The 19651-nt window shown below is 51.9% G+C and overlaps 1 protein-coding gene across 1 annotated transcript; it reads right to left on the bottom strand.

Moving 5' to 3' along the window:
- Nucleotides 1-2355: 2355 nt before the first annotated feature.
- On the bottom strand, nt 2356-18492 carry scp2b (sterol carrier protein 2b). Its single transcript, XM_030084043.1, has 5 exons — nt 18340-18492; nt 10248-10338; nt 8358-8487; nt 8202-8281; nt 2356-2996 (listed from the first exon to the last, which is right to left on the bottom strand). The coding sequence occupies exons 1-5, from the start codon at nt 18360-18362 to the stop codon at nt 2901-2903; spliced, it is 420 nt and encodes a 139-aa protein (XP_029939903.1). The 5' UTR covers nt 18363-18492; the 3' UTR covers nt 2356-2900.
- Between the last annotated feature and the right edge of the window lie 1159 nt (nt 18493-19651).

The following is a 19651-nucleotide window of genomic DNA, read 5'->3' as shown; positions in this document are numbered from 1 at the left end:
AGACTGAAGAAGGCAAACATGTTTTGAAACCGGATGAATCCCTTCACAGTATCTGTTGGAATTTAAAGCAATCAAACAGGAAAGAAAAAACAGATTGAAGGCACTTTAATCTGTTCTAAACAGGTTGTGAGTGATTTTCTGGGACCCAGTGAGCAGCAGGAATGTCTTGTTTCACTATGAAGATCAGGAGGGAATCCGATCTGCTTTGTTGGAGCTAAACTCAGACCTACATCGGCGGCGGCGCTGTGCAGGAGCACAGCCGCACAAGACGACACCCAGCAGCACTGCTTGGTTTATTGGTTGCAGCTGGGAGATCGACTGCTCTGTCTTCCCAGCAGAGGTCACATCTGCATTTTCATAAACTAATCCCATTCGACTCTTACTGCGGGGAAATATATTCCAGGTCTGTAAAGGCCAGAGCATGTTCAAGAATGTGAAATGCCACCCACCGAGCGTTTGGTGAAGGCTTTCAGCAGCTGCTCTGAGTCACTGCTTTTTAAACCAACTTCATAATCCCCAAAGTGTGACATTTACTGCGTCACATCGCATTCGTCAAGTAGATTATAATCTGGGAGGCGGAGTGTTTCCCCAGCTTTGTGGCGTGGATGGACGCCGTGCTTCCTGTCTGCTTGTCTTCTGCCCGTTAATTTGTAAAAACATGCGACGCGGCAGATCGTCTTATTTTTTGCTCTGGAAAAGTGACGTCCTGTTGCATAATCCGTGTCGAGTGGCGAGCATTCGGTGCAGGTCGGGGTTACCTTGACAGCCGAGCCAGCCGGGGCAGCATGGCGGGGCAGCGAGTCATGTGAAGACTCGAATCTTTGCCTTGGCATGGCTTCAGTGGTTTCATTGCTGTTCACGACACACAGTGAACTGGCCTTCCTCTAATGAGACGCCATCCTGATCAGCAGCCACCGGTGGCCGGTGTCATGAGTGCAGTGGACGTGGCGGTGCAGGACCCGGGGAACTATGAGGCCCGAGCCAAAGCTGCGGTGGAATCTGGGTCAGAGCTCATTAACAGATTTGTCTTGTGGCCACGCTCCTCCGTGTACGAACGGGGGGAAACTACAGCGTGGCAGTCTGGAAAGCAGGGCGCTGGAAAAGCACAAAGTCCTCCAAAGTGGGGGTGGGGTGAGCCTCGCGCCACAGCGAAATCAAAGCAGAGGCGAAGGATCTGTGTTTTGATGGACTCTCCTAATATAGCCTCACACAGGACCGATCAACAGAGGAGGAGGAGCTGGGAGAGTCCGCCTGGTTAACACTGACCAACGGTCAGGATTTCACTTCAGTGTTCAGAAATGTCCTCGTTACAGTTTGATCAGTAAAGTCAGGCAGTCTTTAAAATGAGCTGGAGCTGCGGTCAGGCACTTTGTGCACAATTTCACAGATAAAGTGAGAGAGTCACACCAAGACCTCCTGTTCGTTCTGTTCTGAAAACCCCCTGTGGTTTCACTTGAAGACGTCCTGAAGAGCTTCAGACAGCTGAGAGACGTGGAGAGCCTCACTGAGCTGCTGCTTCTCTCTCTCTGCACTCGGTCACATTTCACTGTTACATCTCATTCATTGTTCCTCATGAGCACAGATGCTGCCAGGATTCACCGGACAGCTGTTTGCTTCAAACCAAAACACATGCTTTGAAATCCAGAGAGTTCATTCCTGTATTCGGTAGAAACTGTTCATGTTTAACTGTGGCGTTTACTTTTTTTGCAGTACTTTGGTTCCCTCTAGTTGTTTTGAAGTGTTAAATAAATTATAAAGAAAAGGACGGTGTTAATCATGCCATAGCCAACATTTGGTAGACTCACATTACTCCACTCGCCACACGTCAGAAACTGAAAGGAGTCTGAGAAAAAGTTCTGTGACGCACTATAAGTTTTTTGGTTTACTTTGGTTTACTTTGGTTTACTTTGGTTTACGCGTTCAGTTCTGTTTTGGGCTGCTGGTGATCCCGACACACTCACCGTCAACACAACATTGGAACTGCGAGTTGAAAAGGATCTAGATCTCAGCAGTAACAGCAGAAAGTCTCCTCTGAATCTGGTTCTACAGAAAAGTCTCCTCTGAATCTGGTTCTGCAGAAAGTCTCCTCTGAGTCTGGTTCTGCAGAAAGTCTCCTCTGGGTCTGGTTCTGCAGGTTTCTTCCTATCAAAAGGGAGTTTTCCTTCCTCTGGTGAAATGTGAAATAGTTGTTTTTCCTCTGTAACAGAACCATCTGTGTTATTGAGACTACACTAATCAGACTGTCTTCTCGGGTGTAGCTGTTCCTCGGTGGACTCTGGAGCTGCAGCTGTAGCGCTCAGTGCGTCTTCAGTCGATGGTCGACGGATTCTTTACTTGAAGAATGACTCGGCTCAATCACCCAACAAAGACAAAATTTATTTAGTAGAATTATTTCAATATATTCACACAGTAGAGCTCATATTGCAGACAGTTACGACCCTGCCAGTCAAACGCTGGGCAGCCATGGCTGTAAAAACCACAGTTCTAGAGGAGGAGGAGGCACTTGGACTGTTACACGTGTTTAAGAAAAAATTACATAAATCTGTTAATTTGGAAAAATCTCCACTCCAATAAAGGTTTGATACATGAGGAGCTATTGAAAGAATGGAGATAAACCTAATTAGTATGAAAGCAGGCGGCCTACGTCTATTTTGGAGGACATACAGTGTCATCAGCAGAGGACCTGCGGACAGGGAGAACCAACTAACGTGTTCGTTCGCCGGTTCGAAAGGCATGGCTGCTGACGAGTAACCCGGCGGATTGTTGAGGTGACGGTGAGAGCGCCGTGGTTCGATCCAGTGAGGAGAGGCGTTCCGGACCGCCACCGGGTCCATCTGACAGCAGGCCTGCCGCTGAACTCTACTCGGGGCGGCGTGGTCGCGTCGGGCCGCGGCGTCCGTCTACAGCTTGGCTTTTCCCGGCTGCAGCTGCAGGTTCTGGAGCTTCATGGCCAGGCCCATGTTCCCAGTGATCTTCAGCTTGCCCTGGAAAAACGCCTGCGGAGCAGAGATCAAACGTTGGACAGTTTAGGATTCTGCGGCACGGTTCGCGCTGTGCTGGACACAACGGCACGATGCTGGTTTCAGGAGTCACCCAGAGAGATTAACTCAAAGTGGGGCAATGGCAACAACAGCTTACGAAATGTCCGGAAAGCGCCTGAAACACGGGCGCTCAGCGGGGACGGCCCGGAGCGAGCTAAAGAGGTCAATTAGACAACATAACCAGCATTTTTAACAGAGGAAACCTGGACAACGATTCACCCTTTTTTGTTCCGTTAGTAATAGTTTCAAACTTCCCTGCAAAGCAGCGTGGAAGCTTTTCCAGGAATCTCTTTGTGAATTAAACCTCCGTAGACGACCAAAGACGGCCCACCACTTTCTGAGGATAAATGACCTTGGTGGATGACAAGTCATTACCTTTTTTTTTTCTTTTTATCGAAACGATCCATATCCACACTAGATATCCACCAATCAGGCACGACATTCACTACATCTTGTCGTCACTGTACTTCTTATTGAACTCTGCTGGTCTTTGACCGTCTCCAGACCTGCAGCTGTCCTGAGGTGGTCCAAATCTGCACTGTTCTGTCCTCTTAGTGCTTTCCTTCACCAAGATGCTAAGATTTTATTTAATTACACGCAAGTGAAATTAGAGCTTTGCTGGTTTATTCCCTGCTTTGTTAGCAGTGTTGAATTTTCAAGCGATTTTACAGTTTTTCACAATTGCTGAAACACTAAACCCCACTGCCTGAACCAAACTCTCAGTGGCCTAAACTCATTTTTCGAATCAAACACTCTTTTGCCAAAAACTTAAACACTGTTCAGGTCCTATGCTCAATTTGCAAAACCCATCTGCTCTTTTTTGCAAAAGCTCAGACACATTCTCAGTCACTAAACACATTTCACAACATTTTTGCAAAACTGTAATCACTGGCAGCAAAACGTGAACACAACTCCAACACAGCTGTCATCTTTTACACACAACAACTCAAAACTGAACACACATATTTCTAATGATGTGATCAGACCAAGAGCGCACAAAGACAAGATGCTGCAGACTGAACCTCCAGGACCGTGACCATGCAGGAGTCTGCTTTGGTTTTGTTTGTTTCGTATTTATTTTTTGCTATGACAGTGAATTTAGATATCACTTTGACTTAGATGCTTTTTTTGTTTGTTTGTTTTTTTGCTAAATGCATTTACAGTATGTAAAAAAACATTTTCTGTGTACTACACACTCTTGAAGCTGCTGGGTTGCTGTAAAAATAACCCACATTGGGTGACATTGCTGACCCAGCACTGGGTCCAGAAGGGACCGAGCCAATGTTGGGTTATTACTACCCAGATATTTGGGTTGAAGAGTTGACCCTGATGCTGGGTCAGGATTTATCAGTGGGTCTGGGAAGGTTACTTTAAAAATGTAATCCTTTAGAGTTCACACACAAGCGCCCTCTGCCATACAAGGCTGTCAAACCCTCCACTGGAGGCCAACCGGGGTTCAGTGCAGTTCATTGACATGTAGAGAAAAAAGATTTGAACTAGCAACCTCACAACTGCTGGACAACCACTCTACCAGCTCAGCCACAGCCACACATGTCCACAGGGAGAGGGATGTGATAACTCTTTTCCTTCTTAGCCATGTCAATAATCCTCTGTGAGAACACAGGACTCCAGTTTTCTGCTGCGTTTGTTGCCAGAAGTCTCCAGATGCAAGAAGGAGAAGGAGTTACAGGAATGTTCAAAATGGTGATTCTTCTCTTCCCTCAGCCACAGAATCATCATCTCACTCTGCTGGGTCAACACAAGTCACCCAGTTCTGGGTAAAAGTGACCCAATCTGTACAAAATCTAGGGCCACCCAGAAAATGGGCTGGGAAAATAACCCAGCAGGTTTCAGAGTGTGGACTGCTGCTGTGTCCTCAGTTATTTCATGTAGAGTCTAATGAATGATCTGAGGTGAACATGTTTTTACCTGCTGTGTGTGAGATCTGAACGCATAGTGTGGTTTTGATCACAAGAGAACTGGTTTTGAGGTGATTGTTTGATTTTGACAGAAATGTCTGAGGTTGTGTGAATGTAGTGTGGATTTTTGGATTTGTGTTTAAGGTTTAGAGAAAATGGATGGAGGTTTCAAGAAATGTCTTTTAGCAATAGCGAAAAACTGTAATGTGATTGTGGTACAGTCCTGAAGTGTCCGTGACAAACAGTTCTCAAGGCGACCGGGGTCAGTTCAAGCTTCCAGGCGGTCAAGGACAATCTGTCATGGCATCCCTCTGTTCAATTAAAGGCACACGTGTCTCTTTCCCCACAAAGGGCAGGCGGGTCGTGGGGTCGTGGGGTCGTGGGGTCGTGGGGTCGTGTGGACAGAGGAAAACACATCCAGCAGCTCTGTGGTCATCGTTGCTTCTTTTCAGACCACAGCGGAGGAGCAGAACGGAGCCCAGACGTGCTTTCACCTCAGCTGTCCACACACAGCGTTACGCTCACCGCCGAGGTGAGAAACCACAGTTTGCTCTTCCTGCACCGAGCAGACCGGCAGGCCACTCGGCAGCAGGTGACCCCGGCGTCAGCTGCCGTGAGAGGCACGACGCCCGTCAACACACGGCTTTAGGCTCGCTCACGGCTGCTCTTTCTTCTCCCCCACCTTTCATGTCGTTTCCCACACTTATAGCCGCTTATTTACACTCAGACACACACATACCCGCACGTCTCTGCAGAATTGCAATCACCCAGGATGACCTTTTCTCAGCGGTGTCCAGACTGCCACATGGCGGTCAGAGGGTCAGAATGGCAGCCTGTCTGTCGGTCGACCCCCGAGTAGCTGTGTATACTTACACAGCTGACCGCCACCCAGTGCGGAACGAACAAATAATGCAGCTATAAAGCATCTGAGTGTCCAGAAAAGCTCCATGTGGAACCAGTGTATTATTATTATTACGTTCAGGCGTCGTTTACACAACGCTTCAAGCTTCAAAGCGCCTCAGTCTTACGTTTTCGAAAAACACTCCGTACTTTTGGGGAAATGGCAGAAAAGCTGAAAACAATATTCCAGGTTTGGTCACTAGGGGGCGCTGTTTGTTTTCCTAATGAAACCCCACACAAACACATACACACACACTGCAGAGAAAAATACCCAATAAACATTAAGAATGGGAAAGACGATTAATAAAGTGTGACTATTTAGTTTGCTTGAGAACAACTGTACACTGCAGTCTGTCGTCTACACTGAAAGGGAACCCGAATGTTTTCAAAAAGTTGATTTTTTTTCCCCATTCATGCAGAGTCAGAGCATTTTCAAAAAATTCACGTTGGGGGTCGCTTTGAAAAAATTGAGTTTTCAGTGGCTCCAAGCACTGTTGCCGTGTAAACAGACTCCTAAAATGCAACCAAAGTTTTGTATTTTCACTTGAAAATGTTGTATCAACGAGGCCTGAAGCACCAAGAACACAAATTCAGCGCGGAGCGGGTCCGAGAGGTGAACTGGTGTGTTTTATTTACGGACTGAACCTTCTCCAGAGGACACTCGGAGTGAAATCTGCAGTTTCCTGAGGCAGTGAAACTTACTTCATCGCCTGAACCTGACGAGATGTTTTATGATGTTTTATTTATGTTTTTTACGAGATGTGGACCCCCTGCGGTGCAGAACGGATCCGGTTTGAGGCATCGGGACTCTGCAGCCCGCAGGGCGGCCCGGAGCTCTGCAGACGGACTAGTTTGTTATCAGGACTCGGCGACTCTCCGGTCCTGGTGAAGCTGGGCTTGTTTGAGCTCGTGGGGTCGTTGTCTTGATTCCAGGTCAGTCAGACTGGATCGCCGGGTTCAAATGGATGATTGTGTAAACGTCAGTGAGCATTATCACTTTATCTACTCAACGTTTATTTTTCCCTCCAATTTACTGCAACTTTTGCTTGGAAATACAAAAGTATTTGAGGGCTGCATTCATGACAAACAGTACAGACACATTCTTAGCTTTGGTGGATATATTTATTTTTCTAATTTTTCCTGGATTTTTCCATTTTTTCCATTTAGTTTGAAGCAAACCTGCAATGTTTTTCATCCCACTCAACTTTTTTCTTCAATTTTCTTTCTTCTCTTTTACCTTTTCCTTTCTTTAAATAGTTTTCTAATTTTAAGTTTGATTTTAGTATGAACATTCTTATTGATTCTATTCCAGCTGCTTTAACCGTTTTACCAAATCATCCTGGGGATTAGACCGGTCTGGAAAAACCAGGGTGGAATGGGAAGGTTAGGGAGCCGCTGCAGTGAGGCTGTAGAGCCACCGGCTGCAGACTCCGCTCATTGAGTGTGTAGAACAAATAGATTGGAACGTGACTGCTTTTCACATCGTGCACAGGCTGTACGGCTGCTGAGATGAGCTTCAGGAGTTGAACTTGATTGAATGCTTTCATTCAGGTCACACAAAAGACAAAAACCAATCAGCTTCCTCGGAGCAGTGAAAGGTGGTTAGTTTAAAATACCAGTGTCCACCAATATGAAACACCTTCGACTGAAGAGTGTAAATGAAAACATTGTGTAAAAGTGTGTGGATCAAGCTTCAAACATAACATATTTTGTGTTTCGTTGCATTTTTGGAGTCCGTTTACAGTGCAGTGGCGCTCAGAGGCACCTGAAGTCTGTCCCTGTGTAAAAGACAGAAAACGCCACACACTGCTGCTGCTCCGCGACCGAAGCAGGAAGATTGAGATGATCAGTGAATTTAATATTGTTCTGCTGCTCATCTTACCATCGAGGACTCTGAGAACCCAGGAGATGCAGGTGTTCTTGTATTTTACAGAATAAAACACAGAATATTCCTTTAGTCAGTATTTAGAATTCTTGTTTTTCTTTTTCTGTTGTTGTTTTTATATCACCTGTGGAAAATAATGTGAATCAGGGGCTTCAGCACCACTTCTGATTCCTGCTGTTTACTTCTCCATGGACCGACAGTGACGGACGGCCAGGCTTCACCAGACACACACACACACACACACTCATACACACAGTTTCCAACTGTCAATCAACTGCATTGGTTTTCTGAGCTCCTCCAGCCTGCATCAAGCCTTTCAGAGATGATGAAGCAGCCTGAAGAAAGCTCTGCCTCTTCAGTACAAATGAGAGCAGAAAATGAGCCATGATTTCATGGATCTTTTCTGCGTCGCGGGCAGTAAAAAACCCTCGGCTCGCGCCAGCGTCTGACACTCACCGTCTGCGGGTTCATCTTCCCCGTCATCAGGGCCAGCAGGTCCGTGTCCGACATGGCGATGGTGCAGTCCGCCTTCTTATCTGCTCAGAACACCACACTGTTCACCGACAGCTCGACAGCAACGTGAAACACACACACGGCGGCGCCGGTCCTCACCGGTATCGTTGTGAACGCAACCTTTTCCGTTCTTCACGTCCACGAACCAAATGGCCTCCTTCCCGTCGGGACCGTCCTTCACTTTGAAGGCGAACACCCCGCCGATCTTCTTCACAAACTGCTCGCCCTCCTGCAGGGCGCACATGTTGAAGAGATGAAGAAAACAAGAGTGTGTGTGTGTGTGTGTGTGTGTGTGTGTGTGTGTGTGTCTCAAACAGAACTGTAGGAACACAACAGCTCAGATATCCTCTTCCTCAGCGAATTTTTCATCAATAAACAGACTGAACAGTTTTCCAGCATGTTCTGCACTGGTTTACCTCAGTTTAACATTTTTTCCTGAATTACCAATTCTAATAGATTTCTGTAATTAGCAAATAACTTAAAAAGCTTTTGCTGATGTAGAAATCACATAATGACATTTTGAATAATTCCACTAACTTTTGCTGCAGGTACTGAGAAATTTAAATCGTTCTAAAATGAAATGAATTTACAATTTAGATTTTTGTTTTGCACCCTCCCATGAAAACACAGAATATTACTCGCTTTTTGTTTTTAAACTTCATATAAAAACTTGTGCAGGTGAAAATGACTGTGGATCAATACAGAACATTTTCAGCTGCGTCGCTGTCCGCTGAACCCGGTGGAGTGAAGATAAGAATAATCAATACTCTACAGTTGCTGTGTTATTGGCTCGGCTTCCCAGACACACTGTTTTGTTTTGTTGACATATCTGAGATGAATATGAGCTTTGACGGGAAACAAAAACATCTCCCCTCCTTTGAACCGACGCTTGATTCTCTCATGAAGGATGAAATACGGCCGGTGGCGCCTGCTGGACGCCACATTAAAGCACAAAGGCACGTCGGCAGGCCGGGTCCAGCTCGTCACAAACTGAGCTGCAGATAAATCCGGCCTGATCGGGTCAGAAGTAAAACCAGAGACTTCACGGAGAAAGCCATTCGTCTAATTGAGTCGGCATATGTTCGGCCGAACCTCGGATGAAACACAGCCTGGGAACGGATCCCAAAACCCGGCACCGATATGATTTATACACACGAGTGGAGCCGGATCTATCGTGGGAACGAAGAATCTGCCGTTTCCCAGCATGCTTTCTGTTTCTAATCCTTTTTTTTATTTTTCAAAAGAATTGAGAATAAATCAAACTACTTATTATGTAATATTAAAAAAAAAACTTTCTACATTAAAAGTTATTAGAAATGGAAGAATGAAAATGACATAAAGTAGCTGTGAGGATGATTCCAGACTCCATGTAAAAACAGAGAGCGGGGCTCACCCTTCAAGTATTAGAAAATAAGCAAAATGTAAACTTTATGAGACCCTGGAGGTGAATTTCCTCACATTCAGGATTTATCATTACGCTCACAGCTTTCACCCTGCAGAAAATCTGCACAACAACGCTCAGGAAACGGCGTTTTCCCTCACCTCAAACAAAAGAATCACATGACAAGGGATGAAAGTGTTGATATTGTCCCTAAACAAATCACAGTATTGTTTCCCTTGTCCCGTGCAGAGCAGCGCCGTCCCCGACCACCAGAGGGCCCCGCAGACCACCGATGCTTTTAAACGGAACTTAAAAACTTTCCAGTACCTTCTAAAAAAACAGCATCTCAATAAATATTCTAAAGGTTTTCAAGCTTTTCCTTCTGCTCTGCAGCACTGTGAGGTGTTGAATATGAAGAGCACTGCCAGTGAAACGTGTTGTTCTGACTAACTCTGATCGGTAGGTGATCGATGGACTGAGACGGACCCTGCGTTTGGGCGACTCTGGCTGATTCCCATCTGGATTAACCATGATTCCCTTTCACTGTAAGTATTGACCGCTATATAGAGTTGCGTGGCCGGCAGCGCTCCGCCTGCTCCTGTGATCACCTCCTGAAGCTTCTTGTCGATCTCCTGGAAGACGGCGTGAGCCTTGAAGCCCTCCAGCCCGCCACTCGCGCTGGTGCCGACGGCTTGAATCCTTCAACACAGACGAGACAAGAACAGCCGGTGAAAACAGGAAGCGCTCCCTGATTGCACGGATTCATCACGAAGCACTGGACACCTGATGCACACACACTGCACAAAGCCCACTGAACTGGAGCAGCCACACACACACACACACACACACACACACACACACACACGCACACACACAAACACCAGGTCTCCGCCTGTGGGTGACCTCCACCTGTCTCCACCCACCAGACACTGTGTCGAGTGAATATCCATCGCTGTGGCGTTTTCATTTCAGAAAAGTTTTGTGTTTACACGGCAACCTTTTGAAAATGAAATCGGCAGAACACAGCTTTCATTCTAGGCCACTAGATGGCGCCGCTGTTTGTTTTTCTACAGAAAGAGAACAACACGCTATAAACACCAACAGTGACGAGAACGCAGACATTCGGATGGACAGACGACTGAGTGGGATTGTTATCATGGCGAATGTCAACTGTAAAGCTCACAAGTCCAGGAGGACCAGGACCAGGACCAGGACCTGGACCTGGAGAATCTGGACTGGGAGTCATGGCAGTCTGGGAAACATTCTTCTTATTTTCTGGAGTCAAATTGTTTTTAAAAACATTCCACCTTGGAAATGATTTTCAGAAGGTTTTGGGTGGTTTCCAGCACTGTTGCTGTTGTTGTGTAAACAGACCCCGAATCCAAAGGAACGTTTTTTTGATTCCACTTGAAATCACTGTAAGCGAGGCCTTTATCTTCAGTCATGGCTGGTGGGCAGATTACACAACAGAGCTTTAGGACCGTTAACCACACCTAGGAGAAGATCTAGTGATGCTGACCAGCAGCTAACAGGACATGAACAGCGAAACGCTCTGACAAAAAGACTATATTTATCCAAATAATGGTAAATATCAGTGAGAACCAATCCAAAATTACACAGATGGCGTTTGACCACTTAAAGCGCGCAACAGAAAAGCATTATAGTAATAACACGGGTATCAAGTTTGTGAAGCTGGCTTTGCTTTACAAATCAGCTGTTAATGACATTTAGAGTACTGCAGTTTGATCAAGAATTAGTAGTTACTGGATGTAACTCCAGTTCTACGAGTAAGTGCGTGCCCGCCTACGGGCTTCGCTAGTGGTACTCACCAAGGCACACCTCCAATCTCTGTCCAATCCACTGAGACTATACAAAGCTCGACGCACCAATCCCCCGCACGCGATGGCGCAGCGCCACGCCCCACACCGAGGGTAGATAACCTCGGATGGCGCTAAGCAAACCCTTCTTCTGACGTAGCAAAAACAAGGGAAGCAGACAGCTGGGCCAGCAGGTAGGCGGGCACGCACTTACTCGTAGAACTGGAGTTACATCCAGTAACTACTAATTCTACTTCGTAAGTGCTTAGCCCGCCTACGGGCTTTGCTAGTGGTACTCACCAAGGCGAAGGCCGTAGGTCGATGAATGTACTCCCAGCTGGCCTGCTGACGGGATTGGTGCATAAGACGGAAGTAGACAAACCGTAAGTCCAGAACGGCCGTAGAACTCCCGAAGGACGAGGCGGGCACCTAGCGATGTAGCGCGGCCCACGACGTACAAAGCATCGCCACAGCGACACACACACACGCCGGCCGGGAAACCACAGCGGCAGGCGGTGAAGGGGGGGACCCCTGGCCCGCGTCCCACGCACGGGGAGCGGCAGCGAACCCAAAAACAGCAAGCGGCAGAACTCCTGCCCCTGCAACACCGTAAACAACATCCGCAGACCGCGGCAGAGCCGAGCGGCAGGTGGGGAACCCCTGGTCCGCGAGCCCACCCGGGACGCGGCAGCCAGGCCAGAAGGACCGAAACGGTTAGACGACTGAACTCCTGTTCTCGCCGAAAACCGACATGGCCACAGAGTCAGTGCACATATCCAACAGATACGAACGCACGAAGGTGGACGCAGAGGCCCAGGAGGCAGCCTGGCAGATGTCACTCACCGTGACCCCTCTGCACAGGGCCGCAGAGGCAGCCACACGTCGTGTGGAATGAGCACGAATCACTGCTGGTGGCGAGAGATTCTGTGCCTCGTAGGCAGCTGCAATAGCGCCCCCCACCCAGTGGGCGAGACGCTGAGAGGTCAGCGGGGAACCACGCCCCCGGGCTCCAAACCTCACAAACAGCTGGTCCGTGGTGCGAAAGCCAGCTGTGCGCTGGACATAAAGACGCAGAGCCCTGACCGGGCACAGTGACCGCAGGCGTGGGTCGTCCCCAGACGAACCAGGCATGGAGTCAAACGTCCTGACCCGGATCACTCGCGACCGGAAGTCCGAAGTGATCACTTTGGGATGAAAGGCCGGGTTAGGCCAGAGGTGCACGAGTCCCCCATCCTGGCTGAACACCATGCAGGATGGGTGGACTGACAATGCGCAGAGATCCCCAATTCTCTTGGCGGATGCTAGCGCCAACAAGATGGCGGCCTTAAAGGAGAGAAAGCGGTCCTCCGCCTGCTCCAAAGGCTCGAAAGGAGGTCCCTTAAGGCCCTCCAACACCACATGGAGGTCCCATGGAGAGACCACATGCCTGGGGGGCGGTCGCAACCGACACGCCCCGCGCAGAAACCGCTTCACAAGCGGGCGGCTGCGTGCAGAAAAGCGGCCGAAACCGCCGTGGCCTGCTGTGATGGCCGATGCAAACACCGCCAGGGTGGATGCAGCACGACCGCTGTCCAGCAGGGCCTGGAGGAACTCCAAAACTCCACCAACGGTGCAGGAGACCGGGTCCAAGCCCCTCTCCGAGCACCATGATGTGAAGAGCTTCCACCGAGACCTGTAGGCCTTGACAGTAGAGGGGGCCCTGGCACTCTGGATGGTGGACACCACCGCTGGGGGGAGGTCTAGTTCCACCAGCCTCACCCGCTCAGCCTCCAAGCCAGGAGCCTCCCGCCCAGGAAGGGGCGGGACCGAAGGGCGCCTCCTGCCTGCTGCAGTGCGTCGGGCCCGTCGGGAATCGGCCACGGGTCCCCGACTGCCAACTGAACCAGGTCCGGGAACCACCGCGCACTCGGGGTGTCCGGAGCCACCACGATCACGTGAAGATTGTGCAACCTCACCCTGCGCAGCAGCGGGGTCAAGAGGTGGACTGGAGGGAACGCGTACAGGATGCCCGACGGCCAGCTCCTGCGTGCGAAGGCATCTACCCCTAGAGGGGGGGCGTCTGACAACCTGAGCGAGAACCAGAGTGGGCACTGTGCGTTCTCTGCACTGGCGAAAAGGTCTGCCACTGGGCATCCGAACCTGCGCCAGAGTCGGGCTGCGACCCACGGGGACAGGCCCCACTCGTCGTGGAGTGGGCCTCCCCGGGACATTCTGTCTGCACCGACGTTGAGGACTCCGGGCACGTGACGCGCCCTGAGAGACGCGAGGTGCCGGTCCGCCCACCGGAGGATCTCCGCCGCTATGCGATGAAGAGGGGGAGACCGGGTCCCCCCCTGCCTGTTCAGGTACGCGACCACCGTAGTGTTGTCCGTCCTGATGAGCACATGGCTGTCCTTCAGCCTGGCTTGGAAATGGAGCAGGACCCTCTGCACCGCCGTCATTTCCAGCACATTGATGTGAGTGGGAGTCAAATCCCAAGCACCGCCCACCGCGTGGTGGTCTAGCGAGAGACGCATCGGTGAACACTTCGACGTGATGCGACACGCAGCCCAGGGGAACTCCTTGCATTAGGAGAGCAGGATCCATCCAATAAAGGAGATCCTGGCGTGCTTGGGGCGGGATCGGGAACCGTTTGCATCCGTCCCACTTTCCCACGCAGCGGAGGCGTGCAAACCACCGTTGCAGCCTGCGCATGTGTAGAAGGCCCAGCCGGACCACTGGGTGGGCCGCGGCCATTAAACCCAGGACGGTCCTGATCAAACGAACCCCGACCAGGGGTGTGGTCACTGCAGACCTCAGGGTCGAGAGAAGGGAGGTCCGTCTCTCCTCGGAGAGGCGGGCAGTCATAGAGAGCGAGTCCAGCTCCAACCCCAGATAAGCCATGCTCTGAGCTGGGGTGAGTGCGCTCTTGTGTCGGTTCACCGTGAACCCCAGGAGCTCGATGTGGTGCAGGACCTGGGTCGTGTGCAGCACAGCCTCCTGATGAGAGGACGCCAGTATGAGCCAGTCGTCGATGTAAGTGAGGATCCTCAGACCATGACGACGGAGGGGCTCCAACGCTGCTTCGACACACTTGGTAAAGGTGCGAGGGGCGAGAGAGTAGCCGAAGGGGAGCCGGTTGTATTGAAAATACCTGGTCCCCACGGCAAAGCGGAGGAAGGCTCTGTGCCTTCTGAGAATGGGGATGTGGAAGTAGGCGTCCGTCAGGTCGATCGAAGTCATCCAGTCCCCAGGTCGAATGCTCTCCAGGAGGTGTTTGACCGTCAGCATGCGGAACCTCCTGGTGGCTATGTGAGTGTTGAGGACCCTCAGGTCCAGAATGGGTCTTACACCCCCGCTTTTCTTGGGGACCAAGAAGTAGGGGGAATAAAAACCCGAGTGCGCCTCTGTCGCGGTCAGCTCCGTGACTGCACCCCGGCGGAGGAGTGAGGCTACTTCTGCCTCGAGAGCGGCCGTCCCCGCAGGGCATGCGAGCCGCGTACGAAGGATGCCGTTGAAGAGAGGCGGACGACAGGCGAACTGCAGGGCATAACCGTTTCTCAGCGTCCTGGACAACCAGGGAGAAAGCGGTCCCAACATAACACGCCACGTGTGAAACCGGAGCGTGAGTGGCTGTACCACGGCCAGCGGGGACGGCCCACCCGTCCTCCCGGCCTCGGGAGACGGGGGGCCCCCGGCGAAAGGGCTGTGGAGCAGGCGTCCCCTGAATGAGAGCAGGCGGCCGCCAGGCGGCCGCGGACCGGTGCTTTGCTGGGGACAACCCGAGCAGAGGCAGCGCGATCCCGGAGTTTTCCGAGTCGCTGTCCTCGGTGCTAATGTCGGAGCCTTCCGGATCGCTGGCCGTGATGCTGAAGCCGGAGCCGGGACGCTCAATAGCGGGAGCCCGGGACGGCAGAGCTCCGTTGCTCCGAGGCTCCGCTGTGACAACACACGGGGAAGCCGAGGGAGCGCTGCCGGGAGCAACACCAATAAGGCCGGGATCGGGGCGCTTTACGGCGGACACCCGGGCCGGCGTGAGTCCGCCGCTCGGCGGAGAAACTCCGCTGGGAGCGGCATGAGTGGCGCCGGGGCTGGGGCGCTGCACGTCGGCAGCCCGGGGCGTAACGGCACCGCCGCTCTGACGCCTCGTCATGCTAACACGAGCGGAGGTCGGCAGACAGACGCTGCTGAGAGCGCTATGGGTGCGGCCGGGGCCGGGATACCCCACGGCGGGGATCCGGGCCGGGCCGGAGCCGTCACTCTGACGTTTCGAAATGCTCACTCGAGCCGAAGCCGGTGGAGAGTGCAGCCTGGAGCGTTTGCGGGGCGCTGAAAAGACATCAGCAGCGCACCGCTTGCGTGACGCACACAGCGGGAAAGCTAGCGGCTCCAGCGCGCTGCTATGCCCCGCGTCCGCAGCCGCATTGCGGCCAGAGCGCGAAGAAAGCGCCGGTGAAGAGGCGGTTCCGTGCGCATTCCGCTCACCATCCTCAGTCGCCTTATCGCGGAGCGGGAGGAGGGAGGGAGAAGGGCCCAGCCGGGTTTTGCACTTTTCGATCATGCTAACACGGGGGAGAGGAGGGACTGCTGCTCTTTGGAAGATGTAACGGGCCTGACGGCCTTTATTTGCATGTTTGCTGGCAGGTGCGGGTCGAGCGGACGGGGCGCTCCGTGCTTCGGGAGCGCGGGACCGTCTGGACTGATCGGCGCCTCGGGAGGATCGGCGGAAAGACGGTCCGGTCTGTCCAGGTGCCGAGGTGCTCCAAGGAGCGGGACGCCGCTGGTCCGCGGAGCGGCGGCGCTGCGGCGGCGGCTCACGGCGGGGCTGGAGGTGCGGGGCGAGCTGCTGCGAGCCTCGTGCTGCTGCCTCCAGGCGCTCGATGATCACCTGTATATCGGGCCCAAAAAGAGAAGAGGTGGACAGGGGGAGTCCCAGGACGCCCCGCTGGTCCCGCTCAGATAACGAAGACAGACCAAGCCACAGGTGCCTCATGGCGAGCTGTGCGTTGGCCATGACGCGGCCTCCACTGACGGCGATGGCTCTGCACATGCGCATCAGGACTTCGGCCGCATTTTGGACTTCCACGATGTCTTCGGGGGAAAGCTGGGACTTCTCGTGGCAGATCTTGTCCACAGAGCCCAGGAGGAAGGTCATGTTATTGGCTAGGGCGAACGTCAGGTTGCCGCTAGCGTAGCCACGATCCAGGAAGCTCGCCATGCGCCTGTCCCTTTCAGACGGCAGCACGGGCTTTCCGCCGGGCCAGGCGGAGGATCGGGGGAGAAGGCACAGCCGAACGGAGTCCTCAATGGCAGGCACTCCGGAGACCGGCGGCCAGCCCTCCACACAAGAATACTCTCGGTAGCCCTTCACCGTACCCTTAGCGGCAAGTGGCGTACCCCAGTCCCGCTGCACGTGAGCTTGAAACGACGGCACGGCGGGACATAGGACCGCAGTCCGGGACCGAGCCCGTGACTGGGTTGCCAGCCCGAGTGCAAAATCACGCTGCACCGGCTCCGGAGGCTGCGGCGGCAGCGCGAGGCCGGTGCGCTCGGCGGCTGAAGTGAAGAGCCCCGCGAGGTGCTCCACAGGCTCACGGGGGAGACGGGATGCGGTGGAGGCGGAGTCGAACCGAGTCGAACTCCGTGACACAGACACGCTGCTGCTGCTGCTGCTGCTGCTGACGCTGCCGCGGATCTCGGCCCAGTCGTAGGCGGCGGCGGTGGTCTCCTCGGCGTCGTCCTCACCGGCAGGAGCCGGGGAGGTTGAGCCCATGAAGGCTGCTCGCCGCTGGCTCTCTTCGAGCGGCAGCGCGAGGCAGGCCGGGCAGGAGGTCCGCTGGCGGTGATGCTGCCAGCCAAGGCAGAGGAAGCAGAGCTCGTGACAGTCCTGTACGATGAGCGGAATGCCGCAGGGGCGGCAGGAGAACGGCCCGACGCCCGATGGCGACTGGTCCCGGGCCGGCGAATCAATTCAAGTCGAATCTTGATCCGTAGAAGAGGCTTCTAAGTCTCATGGAGATGCTGAGAAAGAAGAAGGGTTGCTTAGCGCCATCCGAGGTTATGTACCCTCGGTGTGGGGCGTGGCGCTGCGCCATCGCGTGTGGGGGATTGGTGCGTCGAGCTTTGTATAGTCTCAGTGGATTGGACAGAGATTGGAGGTGTGCCTTGGTGAGTACCACTAGCGAAGCCCGTAGGCGGGCTAAGCACTTACGAAGTAGAACAGAATGCACATCCATAAATCACCATCACTAAAAGTTTAAACATTCTCATTTTAGGAAGTTCAGGTCACTTGAGCAACTGTCATCAGATTTCAAGGAGTAATAATTACGAATCTGGTGTTTTTACTGTCGTCAACTGTCAAAACAGAGGAGTTTTCACCTCAACTGAGTGTTTAAACAAAGCTCTAGAGGCCGGAGACCCCATCAGGTCAGTTCCTCGTGCAGTCTGAACTCACGCTTCTGTTTAACAACCAGCTGAAGTGCTTCACAGAGAGAGTGGTGGCGCTTGGGTTGTTTTTGAGAAAAGACAACCTCTCATGGTGAAGACAGAGGCATATGTCAAGTGAGCACGGCTGTGAAGATGACTTCCCCGCTGGAGCAGACTGATAACGTTACTCCATTACTCCGTTACTCCATTACTGCTGGATGCGACAAGCACCGAATCAACGAGGCCAAAGACAAAGCTCCGCTTCAGGAAAACAGGCCTGTGAACAATCTGAACGTTGTCATGTAACACAGGGGAGGAGGAGGAGGAGGAGGATGCGGAGGTGAAGCCGAGCCCGGCCGGCGGCTGCAGCGTCCAGCCCGGTGCGCGAGGCGGAGCTTCAGAGGCAGGAGGTCGGAGCGAGAACCAGCAGAACCCTCCGTCCTCCTGGCGGATGCCTCCCGCCGGGTGGGGGTCTTACCTGGGGGTGTGGGCCTCGGGCATGCTGCTGGCAGGAGGACAGACGGTGTGTGAAGTGGACAGGTCTCCGCGGAGCTCGAACCTCTGCTGCTGTTAGGTAACCGCACTTCCGCCTGTCTCCGGCGCTCCCAGACTCGACGAGTCGATCGCAGATAGATCGAACTCATCTCTCCTCGCCTGCTCTTTGTTTTCTTTGGCATTTTTTGTTTGTCTTTCTTTCTCTTTGATACGTTCAATAAATAAATATTTAGTTGCATAGCACATTTCAAAAGGAAATTCCAAACAATCCCAGAACGAGAGCCCACTCCCAGCCCCCACATTAACTCAAATATAGACTCTGGGATCCACAGACATTACGTTCAATTTCACTCATTCCTTTTTTATTGTGGGAGAAAGGGTTTGTTGTGAAAAGCCTCAATCCCCTTGACATTGGTGCCAAGTGCAACTCCAAAAGAATACAGGTATTATGGTCTCATCTGTTGTGTTTGCAGAAGCAGCTCTGAGCCGGTTCCACCAGTTATAATCATTAACAGGCGTGTTTCTGCAAAAATTCAACACTACTGAGCTGTGGAGTGTGTCGCTGTGCATGGACCATGATGCAAGAATCAGTCAGACATGTGATGAGCTCCACAGACAGATAAGATAACCGGTGAAGAGAAGCTGGTAAACCATATGTTCCAGTGTTCATCTGTGCAGCCGACAGAAGTCACTGTATGTATCGGCCTGTCGGGGTTCAGAGTACAGTCAGGGACGGCAGGCCGCAAACTACAGACTCAGCACAGAGGTCGCTCTCAATCCTGCTGTGGCGAGTGTGAGGTGGGTTCATCTGAACCTTCCAAGCTTTTTCATTTAGTTACAGTTTTCTGCCTCGGTGAACCTCACATGGTGCAGCAGTGGTCAGCACTCACGCCTCACAGTGAGAAGGTTCAGGCTCATTACTGACTGGGCCTTTCTGAGCAGTTTCGAGATATAAATTAATTGACTCACTTATTTTCAAGACCAGAAAAGTTGATATGTCCCTTCACATTAAGAGGGCTAGGAAATCTGTCTGCTTGCTGCTACTGATGAATGGCTGAATTCCGAGTTTTGTTGTATTTTAATTGTATGTTTTACTTTTTCTTCACTTCTCTGTCTGCACTGTAAAAGTTGTTGAGCACAGAAACCCAGCAGGACGACACTGCCCTCTGCTGGCAGAGAAGAGAAGCACTGGCTTTGTTTTACAGCTGAGAGGAAAATGTTCAGTTCTGAGTTCTGAGTATTAAATTCTAGGACAGAAATAAGAACTGCTGGCATTCAGTGACAATGAAAAGTAT

This window comes from Salarias fasciatus, chromosome 23 (genome assembly GCF_902148845.1).
Source record: "Salarias fasciatus chromosome 23, fSalaFa1.1, whole genome shotgun sequence".
Lineage (NCBI taxonomy): Eukaryota > Metazoa > Chordata > Actinopteri > Blenniiformes > Blenniidae > Salarias > Salarias fasciatus.
The sequence above is the reverse complement of the archived record's forward strand: the minus strand, read 5'-3'. Positions and strand labels throughout refer to the sequence as shown.

Excerpts from the sequence above, each read along its gene's own strand:
- scp2b (XM_030084043.1), bottom strand. The coding sequence starts at position 18,362 with ATGCCCGAGGCCCACACCCCCAG. Across the intron at positions 8,282-8,357 it reads TTGCGTTCACAACGATACCG|ATAAGAAGGCGGACTGCACC; the intron begins GTGAGGACCGGC and ends TGTTCTGAGCAG. Across the intron at positions 2,997-8,201 it reads GGAAGATGAACCCGCAGACG|GCGTTTTTCCAGGGCAAGCT; the intron begins GTGAGTGTCAGA and ends TCTGCTCCGCAG.